The sequence below is a fragment of the Colobus angolensis genome, unplaced genomic scaffold (genome assembly GCF_000951035.1).
Source record: "Colobus angolensis palliatus isolate OR3802 unplaced genomic scaffold, Cang.pa_1.0 Scaffold113, whole genome shotgun sequence".
Classification (NCBI taxonomy): Eukaryota; Metazoa; Chordata; class Mammalia; order Primates; family Cercopithecidae; genus Colobus; species Colobus angolensis.
Window position 1 is genome coordinate 6,703,206 of NW_012112364.1, and position 9,432 is coordinate 6,712,637.

At 43.1% G+C, this 9,432-nt stretch overlaps 1 protein-coding gene across 3 annotated transcripts in view; it reads right to left on the reverse strand.

The window, feature by feature from the left end:
- The window catches only part of ZMYM5 (zinc finger, MYM-type 5), a 38,740-nt gene that overhangs the window by 5,591 nt on the left and 23,717 nt on the right, over positions 1-9,432 (reverse strand). For 2 of the 3 annotated variants that reach the window (XM_011959013.1, XM_011959021.1), the window contains 3 exons: positions 7,198-7,483; positions 6,160-6,325; positions 3,961-4,173 (listed from right to left, as the gene is read on the reverse strand). In XM_011959013.1, the coding sequence (XP_011814403.1) occupies positions 3,961-4,173; positions 6,160-6,325; positions 7,198-7,483 (665 nt within the window). Of the gene's footprint in view, positions 1-3,960; positions 4,174-5,959; positions 6,326-7,197; positions 7,484-9,432 lie in introns of those variants that run through there. The other variant, XM_011959029.1, reaches the window with a different exon arrangement.

Sequence of the window (9,432 nt, forward strand, 5' to 3'; positions counted from 1 at the left end):
TCATTCTTTCTCCCAGACTGGAGTGCAATGGCACAATCTCGGCTCACTGCAACCTCTGTTCCCCAGGATCAAGTGATTCTCCTGCCTCAGCCTCCAGAGTAGCTGGGACTTTGCCAACATGCCCAGCTGATTTTTTTTATATTTTTAGTAGAGATGGGGTTTCACCATGTTAGCCAGGATGGTCTTGATCTCCTGACCTCATGATTGACCCGCCTTGGCCTTCCAAAGTGCTGGGATTACAGGCGTGAGCCACCACGCCCAGCCTATTTTTCTTTTTTTTTTTTGAGACAGGGTCTTCCTCTGTCAGGAAGGCTGGAGTACAATGTTGTGATCACAGTTCACTGCAGTCTTGACCTCCCAGGCTCAGGCCATCCTTTCGCCTCAGGCTCCCAAACAGCTGGGACTACAGCCATGTGACACCATGCCTACTAATTTTTTATTTTTTGTAGAGATGGGGTCTCACTATGTTGCCCAGGCTGCTCTCCAACTCCTGGGCTCAAGCAGTCCTCTTGTCTCTGCCTCCCAAAGTGCTGGGGTTAAAGGTGTGAGCCACTGTGCCCCACTGAGTTACTATGTATTACTGAAATACACACGGTAGAATGAGCACTTTATTCTAGGCATCAGAGTAGCAAGCAATTTAAGAAAATCTAGGCCAGGTGTGGTAGCTCACGCTTGTATTCCCAACACTTTGGGAGCCAAGGCAGGTAGATCACCTCAAGTCAGGAGTTCAAGACCAGTCTGGCCAACATGGCAAAACTCCATCTCTATTAAAAACATAAAAATTAGCAGGGCATGGTGGTGCGCACCTGTAATCCCAGCTACTCAGAAGGCTGAGGTAGGAGAATCGCTTGAAGCTGGGAGGCAGAGGTTATAGTGAGCTGAGATCGCGCTACTGCACTCCAGCCGGGTGACAGAGCGAGACTCTGTCTCAAAAAAAAAAAAAAAATATATATATATATATATAGGCATATGGTTGCCTAGTTTTGACTATACATATTTCTTTTTTTTTTTTTTGAGACGGAGTCTTGCTCTGTCACCCAGGCTGGAGTGCAGTGGCGTGATCTTGTCTCACTACAACATCCGCCTCCCTGCAACCTCCGCCTCCCAGATTCAAGCGATTCTCCTGCCTCAGCCTCCTGAGTAGCTGGGATTATAGGTGTTCACCACCACGGCCTGGTTAACCTTTTGTATTTTTTGTAGAAACAGGGTTTCACCATGCTGACCAGGCTGGTCTCGAACTTCTGACCTCAGGTGATCTGCCTCCCTTGGCCTCCTAAAGTGCTGGGATTACAGGTGTGAGGCACCCTGCCCGGCTTTTCTTCATTTTTACCTCCTCTTTTGGTGCCTACTTCCTAGGCACCAAAATTTATAATCTATGTGTAATTCTTGTGCTTTTTGGAGGATAAGCATTATTGCATTTCTCCGAAGCTTATGAGCTCACAACCTTTAACTTAGCAAGAACTCAGACACAGGAAAAACATCCTTTTCTTGTTGTTGTTGTTGTTGAGATGGAGTCTCGCTCTGTCGCCCAGGCGGGAGCGCAGTGGCATGATCTTGGCCCACTGCAACCTCCACCTTCCGCATTCAAGTGATTCTCTTGCCTCAGCCTCCCGAGTATTTGGGATTACAGGCACACAACACCACGCCTGGCTAATTTTTGCCTTTTTAGTAGAGACGGGGTTTCACTACATTGGCCAGGCTGGTCTCGAACTCCTGAACTCAAGTGATCCGCCTGCCTTTGCCTCCCAATGTGCATGGATTACAGGCGTAAGCCACCACACCCAGCCTAAATCATCCATTTAAGAAATAAAAAAGGCTTGGAAAATATTAAGACTTAATATAGTTTTAATTTCCAAATTAGAAGGTTACTAGGTTACTTTTGTCATGTAACCGTCTTTGATAAGACAACTTACAATATTAAGTCTTTTAAAATTTCATTTTGTTAGAGATAGTCTCATTCTGTTGTCCAGGGTGGAGTGTAATGGTGTAATCATAGCTCAATCACCTCAGTCTCCTGAGGAGCTAGAACTACGAGTGTACGACCACCACATCTGGCTAATTAAAAAAATTGTTTTGTAGAGATGCGGTCTCACTCTGTTGCCCATGCTGGTCTCCAACTCCTAGACTAGCGCCATCCTCCCATCTTGGCCTCTCAAAGTGCTAGGATTACAGGCATGAGCCACCATGCCTGAACCTTTCTATTTTTTAATGTTCATTGTGTTCTTCTATAAACCAAAAGCTTTCTTAAATATTAGCTGCAATGTATGTAAAGAAAAAAGTAATTTAACATAAATAAGGCTTGCACCACTACGCCTGGCTAATTTTTCTATTTCTAGTAGATGGGGTTTCACCATGTTGGCCAGGCTACCCCTGAACTCCTGACCTCAGGCGATCCAACCGCCTCGGCCTCCCAAAGTGCTGGGATTACAGGCGTGAGCCACCACGCCCAGCTATTTTTTCTGTTTTTTAAAAAAAAGAAGAAAAAAAAAATTTTCCAAATACATTTATTTTATAAAATACATGTATCCAGAATAATACAAACAACTCCTACAGCTCAGTAACAAAAAGACAATTCAGTAAAAAATGGGCTGAAGACCTGATAGACAAAACAGACACTACCACATTTTAATTTTTTTTTTTTTGGAGAGACAGGGTCTGGCTATGTTGACCAGGCTGGTCTTGAACTCCTGGCCTCAGCTCATTCTCCCACCTGGGCCTCCCAAAGTACTGAGATTACAGGCGTGGAGCACCTCACCTGGCTCCAAATTTTGGTCAGAATGTAGAGAGACTAGAATTATCAAGTGCTTAGTGGAAGTGCGAAATGGTAAAGAAGAAAAATTAGTCTTTTTTTTTTTGAGACGGAGTCTCGCTCTGTCACCCAGGCTGGAGTGCAGTGGTGTGATCTCGGCTCACGGCAACCACCACCTTCCAGGTTCAAGCAATTCTCTCGCCTCAGCCTCCCAAGTAGCTGGGATTACAGGCGCCTGCCACCATGCCAGGTGGATTTTTGTATTTTTAGTAGACGGGGTTTCGCCATGTTGGCCATGCTGGTCTCAAACTCCTGACCTCAGGTGATCCATCTGCCTCGGCCTCCCAAAGTGCTGGGATTACAGGCATGAGCCACCGCGCCCGGCCGAAAAATTAGTCTTTTAACTTCATCCAGGAGTAAACTTTTTCTTTTTCTTTTTTGAGACAGAGTCTTGCTCTGTCACCCAGGCTGGAATGCAGTGGCATAATCTCGGCTCTGCAACCTCTGCCTACCAGGTTCACGTGATTCCTATGCCTCAGCTTCCCAAGTAGCTGGGATTACAGGCACACACCATCTTGCCTGGCTAATTTTTGTATTTTTAGAAGAGAGGGGGTTTTGTCATGTTGCCCAGGCTGGTTTTGAAATCCTGGCCCCAAGTATCTGCCTGCCTTGGCCAAAGTGCTGGGATTACAAGTGTGAGCCACTGCCCCTGATCATTTTCTTTTTCTTTCTTTTTTTTTTTTTCTTTTTTTAGACAGGCTTTCGCTCTGCTGCCCAGTTGGAGTGCAATGGTACAATCATAGTTCACTGTAGCCTCAATCTCCCAGGTTCAAGCAATCCTTACACCTCAGCTTCCAAAGTAGCTGAGACTACAGGCACATGCCGTCATGCCTGGCTAATTCTAAAACATGTTTAGTAGAGATTAGCTCTCACTGTGCTGCCCAGGATGGTCTCAAGCTCCTGGGCTCAAGCAATCCTCCCGCCTCAGCCTGCCAAAATGATGGGATTACATGAGTGAGGCACTGCACCCAGCCCAAGGTAAACTTTAAAACAAGCTTACAACAATCTATAGACTTGAATATTTGAGATGGGACAAACCAATAACACAATGACGAAATGGAATTAAATGAAATTCTCAATCTGGTTCATGTAAGCTGTAAGGGTGAAGCTACTATATATTTGATCATTTAAAGCTGATTAAAAAGAATTACCTGTTTGTATTCGTTAATACAACTTTGGCAGCAAAATCTCTTCTGCTGACCTCCAATCACCAGGATGTTGTTTCCAGTACTCTTACTAGGCATGTACTCTCCACAGTGTTCACAGCAGTTCATTATTAGACCATTGGCCAATCTGTACTTATTAAAGCAATGGTCACTGCACAGTTTATGTGTTACATTATTTACACTGACTTCATGGCGAATCTAAAAGAAAAACCAGAATTCATTAACTAAGATATATGAACCAGATTAGCATAGCAAGCAATGAGATAACTAGTTTAGCACAGCAAGCAATGAGATAACTAGTTTCTGTAACAGAAGCAAAGAATCCCTAATCATATCTCAGAGGAAGTTATACCCAGGGAAAAGATTTTTTTTTTTTTCTGAGATGGAGTCTCACTCTGTCACTCAGGGTGGAGGGCAGTGGCACGATCTCGGCTCACTACAACCTCTGCCTCCCAGATTCAAGTGATTCTCCTGCCTCAGCCTCCCTCCCAAGTAGGTGGAATTACAGGCACCTGCCACCATGCCTGGCTAATTTTTGTATTTTTAGTAGAGATGGGGTTTCATCATGTTGGCCAGGCTGGTATCGAACTCCTGACCTCAAGTGATCTGCCTGCCTCAGCCTCCCAACATGCTGGGATTACAGGCATGAACCACCACGCCTTGCTGGTAAAAGATTTTTAAAAAACATATTTTATTTTTTCCTTTATTTGTAAGATCACTTTGATTTTACAAAAGAGGAAAAGATGAATAGGAAAGCAATACAATCAATAATAACTTCCCAAGAGACATTTAATAACAACAGATAATGAACTCTAGTTTTGAGATAAGTTCTTACTATGTTGCCCTGGGCTCGAATTCCTGGGCTCAAGCAAGCCCTCTACTCAGGCCTCCTGAGTAGCTCACATTACAGGCTTGCAGCACCACACCTGGCTTTGGTTTAGATTTTGACATGACCCACTTAAAAGAAATGGGTCAACAATCTTTTTTTTTTTTTTTTGATAGTGTCTCTTGCTCTATCACCCTGGCTGGAAAGCGGTGGTACAATCATAGCTCACTCCACCTCAAACTCCTGGACTCCAGTGACCGTCCTGTCTCAGCCTCCTAAGCAGTTGGGATTATATGTGTGAGTCATTCATCTCCAAGGATCAACAATTTTTAGACAGTATTTTAAGTAAAGTTCACTGCCCTACAACATTTGTGGAGGGAGCTAAGGGAATCAATATCATCTGTATTCAGGATGGTGACTGTATAACTAGAAGCCGGGTAGTTCTCACTCTGGTAACTGCGATAAAATCATGTCCTTCATATGCATGACTCAGGGTAACCAACACCAAATTTAGTTACCAAATACTTTATAAAGTGAGGACTGCCTGTATGCGTGTTTCTTCTAAGAAATGGCAAGACTGCAATATCACTTAACGTTAAGCAAACAGCATACATTCACTCGACTTGTTCCATGTGTTCTTGTACCAGGATCTGTTGCTTCCTAATTTTAACTTTTAGTTTCAGGGGATACATGTGCAGGTTTGTTAGATGGGTATGTTGTTTTTGTTTTTGTTTTTCTTTCTTTCTTTTTTTGAGACAGAGTCTTGCTCTATCGCCCAGGCTAGAGTACAGTGGCGCAATCTCGAATCACTGCAGCCTCCGCCTCCCTGGTTCAAGCGATTCTCCTGCCTCAGCCTCCCAAGGAGCTTATGCCACCATGCCCAGCTAATTTTTGTATTTTTAGTAGAGATGGGGTTTTGCCATGTTGGCCAGGTTGGTCTCAAATTCCTGACTTCAAGATATCCACCTGCCTCGGCCTCCCAAAGTGCTGGGATTGCAGACGTGAGCCGCCACGTCCGGCCACAAGGTAGTTTTCCAGCCCTTGAAAGACCCCCAACTCCTGAGACTACATTTTTATTGAATGTCATCAGGAAGAACAAAACCCACCATAAAACAATTGCCTTGTTTGAAAGCACAACCAATTCCATAGAAACAGATGTGTACTTTTGATACTATGCAAATGGAATTTTATTTATAAAATATCCCATAGGATAGTTCTAACATATCCTTATTCTTCCTTTCAGCTTCATGTTACACATCCAGAACATGTGCATTATGTAGATGAAAAAGTACATAATAGTACTTAAAAGTTAAAATTATCACTGTTAGCCTAAACAACTTAGGTATAAAAATCCAGACCTCTGCTAATTTACTACAAATTGTACATCTTGACTTATTAAAAACTCCTTTTTTAAGATTCCGGTTGTTTTCATAGGGAGACAAACAAGATGTACTACAAAATTCTTGGAAGGATCTGCTTGATTCTACTGGAAGAACAACATCAGCCTTCTTTGTAGATGCATCTCTGAAACAGAAGGTATAGACACATACTTTAAGAACACTGCATTTTAATACAAGTCAAATATACTAAGAATAATTGCCATTTTTCATTTTCTTATGATTTAATACTAGAAATCAAGTATAACTTTGGATGCAGCAAATCCACTTTTGGCTTTATTGCCAAGAGTTCTTAAATGATATAGAACAAGAAGAGTCAGAGATAAAAATCTTTCGTAGCACAAGAACCTTGCCACAAGTTCTTAAGATTTTTAGATGCATTCAAAAATGCTGGTCATAGGTTGGGCACAGTAGCTCACACCTGTAATTCCAGCACTTTGGGAGGCCAAAGTGGGCAGATCACTTGAGGTCAGGAGTTCAAGACCAGCCTGGCCAACATGATGAAACCCTGTCTCTACTAAAAATACAAAAAATTAGCTGAGCATGGTGGCGGGCACCTGTAATCACAGCTACTCGGGAGGCTGAGGCAGGAGAATCGCTTCAACCTGGGAGGTGGAGGTTGCAGTGAGTGGAAATCATGCCACTGCACTCCAGCCTGGGCAACAGAGTGAGACTCCATCTCAAAAACAAACCAACAAACAAAGATGCGAGTAATAAATTCATAGAACTAAGGTGTAAGATGGGGAAGCAGGGGAGGCAAATGTAGTAGCAGGGAGGAGGGCAATTAATTTTCATACCTATGTTCCATTTTTCTGCCAAGAGTAAATACAGCACATACTAGTCCATGGCTTGGATATATTCTAGGAGCTCAAGCTCAATAAACCTGAAGACCCTCCTGCAACAATTCTACCCATAAATCTATCCAGCTCTGCAATTATATTACTTATTTATACCATTAGTATTCAATTACATGAAGGAATGTTGAAAGGTACTGCTTACTTTTTACATGTTACACTTCGTGTGTTTTGAGTACGTTTATGAGAAAAGGAAGAAAGGCAGGTGGTAGAACAGAAGAGGTGAGCGGATCCTTTTCGCTGATAAGCTGTCTGTCCCTTCTGTAAAGGTTTTTTGCAATTTGCACAAGTGATTTTAGCTGGTTTAGTAAGTTGCTGTTGGGCTGTAGGCTGGAAATTCTGCTTATGAAGTAAGGCCACTGGTGACAAAGAATCCACCTCTGGCTGTTTCTGATTACGGGGAAATGAAGCTGACTGGGAGATCCAAGAATCTTAAAAATGAAACAAGAAAAAAATCATGGAACAAATCAAAATGCACATCAGAAAAATAACTTACATTTTCATTTAAGAGTTTAAGAGACAGATGAGGCAGGCGTATAAACATGTGGTTAAGGCCAGACACGCTTGATGTACAATCCCAGGGGAACTATCCACTTTGTATCTCAAGTGAATGATACTCCACTGTGCCAACAATAATAATAAAGTAAATGTTGGCGTCTGGAATTGTGTAATGTGGTAGCCATCAGCTCTTAAGTCAGACTCCAGGTTCAAGTATCTACTGAGCGTAATAGATTATACAAATAATCTCACTGAGGACACCTAACTCATCAGAGTGCTATGAAGAACACATGAGATAAAGTAATGCCTGGCACACAGGCACACTCAGAAAATATTAGCCACTTTTTTTTTTTTTGAGACAGAATCTCATTCTTTCTCCCAGACTGGAGTGCAATGGCACAATCTCGGCTCACTGCAACCTCTGTTCCCCAGGATCAAGTGATTCTCCTGCCTCAGCCTCCCAAGTAGCTGGCATTACAGGTACACACCACCATGCCCAGCTAAATTTTTTTTTCTTTCTATTTTTAGTAGAGAGGGTGTTTCCCTCTCTAATGTTGGCCAGGCTGGTCACGGACTCCTGGCCTCAAGTCATCCACCTGCCTCAGCCTCCCCAAGTGCTGGCATTACAGGTGTGAGCCACCACTCCCAGCCTAATCACATCTTTCTGTCTACTCATGCCACTAAACAATCAATCCATCTCTTTCTATGTATTTCAAGTAAATTGTAGATATTAGTACATTTACTTTCAAAATACTTTAGACATAATAGTTTAAAATAAATCTATTATTATCTCCCAGTCTTCTAAAACATTACTTATCAGGCATTAATCCAGGTTGTGGATTTACTCAGGAAAGACTCAGCTTTCCTAGCCTTACATAGCAGCTGCAGTATCATAAATTACTGTTAACTTCAAAATGGTGCAGTATTACTTATAGGTGAGGTGCTTCTCAAACTTTATTGTCCATATTAAATCACTTGGGAATCTTGTTTAAATGGAGATTCTAAATTAGAAGGTCTGAGATCTGATACTCTGCATTTCTAACCAACTCTCAGATAATGGTGAAGCTTTGAGAAACAAGGCCCTACAATAAAAAATTATTTTGTAATCTCTCTTCAAAAACAGCTTGTGGACAGGTGAGGCGGCTAATACCTATAATCCCAGAACTTTGGGAGGATAAGGTGGGAGGATCACTGGAGGCCACAAGTTTAAGACTCAGCCTAGGCAGGGTGCAATGGCTCATGCCTGTAATTCCAGCACTTCGGGACACTGAAAGCCCAGGAGTTTGAAACCAGCCTAGGTAACAAGGCAAAACCCCATCTCCACAAAAAATAAACAAAATTAGCTGGGTGTGGTGGTGCTCGCTTGTAGTCCCAGCTTCTCACTCTGTTGCCCAGTCTGAAGTGCAGTGGCATGATCACAGCTTACCGCAGCCTTGAACTCCTGGGCTCAAGCGATCCTCCCATCTCAGCTTCTTGAGTAGCTGGGACAAAAGGCACATGCCATCACACCTGGCTAATTTTTTTATCTTTTGTAGAGACAAGGTCTCACTCTGTTGCCCAGGCTGATCTTGAATTCCAGCACTCAAGCGACCTTCCTGCCTCGCTCTCCCAAAGTGCTAAAATTATAGGCACGAGCCACCACACCTGGCCACTTTTTTTTATTTTTATTTTTTGAGACAGTCTCGCTCTGTTGCCCAGGCTGGAGTGCAGTGGCGCAATCTGGGCTCACTGCAAGCTCCGCCTCCCAGGTTCACGCCATTCTCCTGCCTCAGCCTCCCAAGTAGCTGGGACTACAGGCGCCCACCACCATGCCCAGCTAATTTTTCGTATTTTAGGTAGAGACGAGGTTTCACCGTATTAGCCAGAATGGTCTCAATCTCGT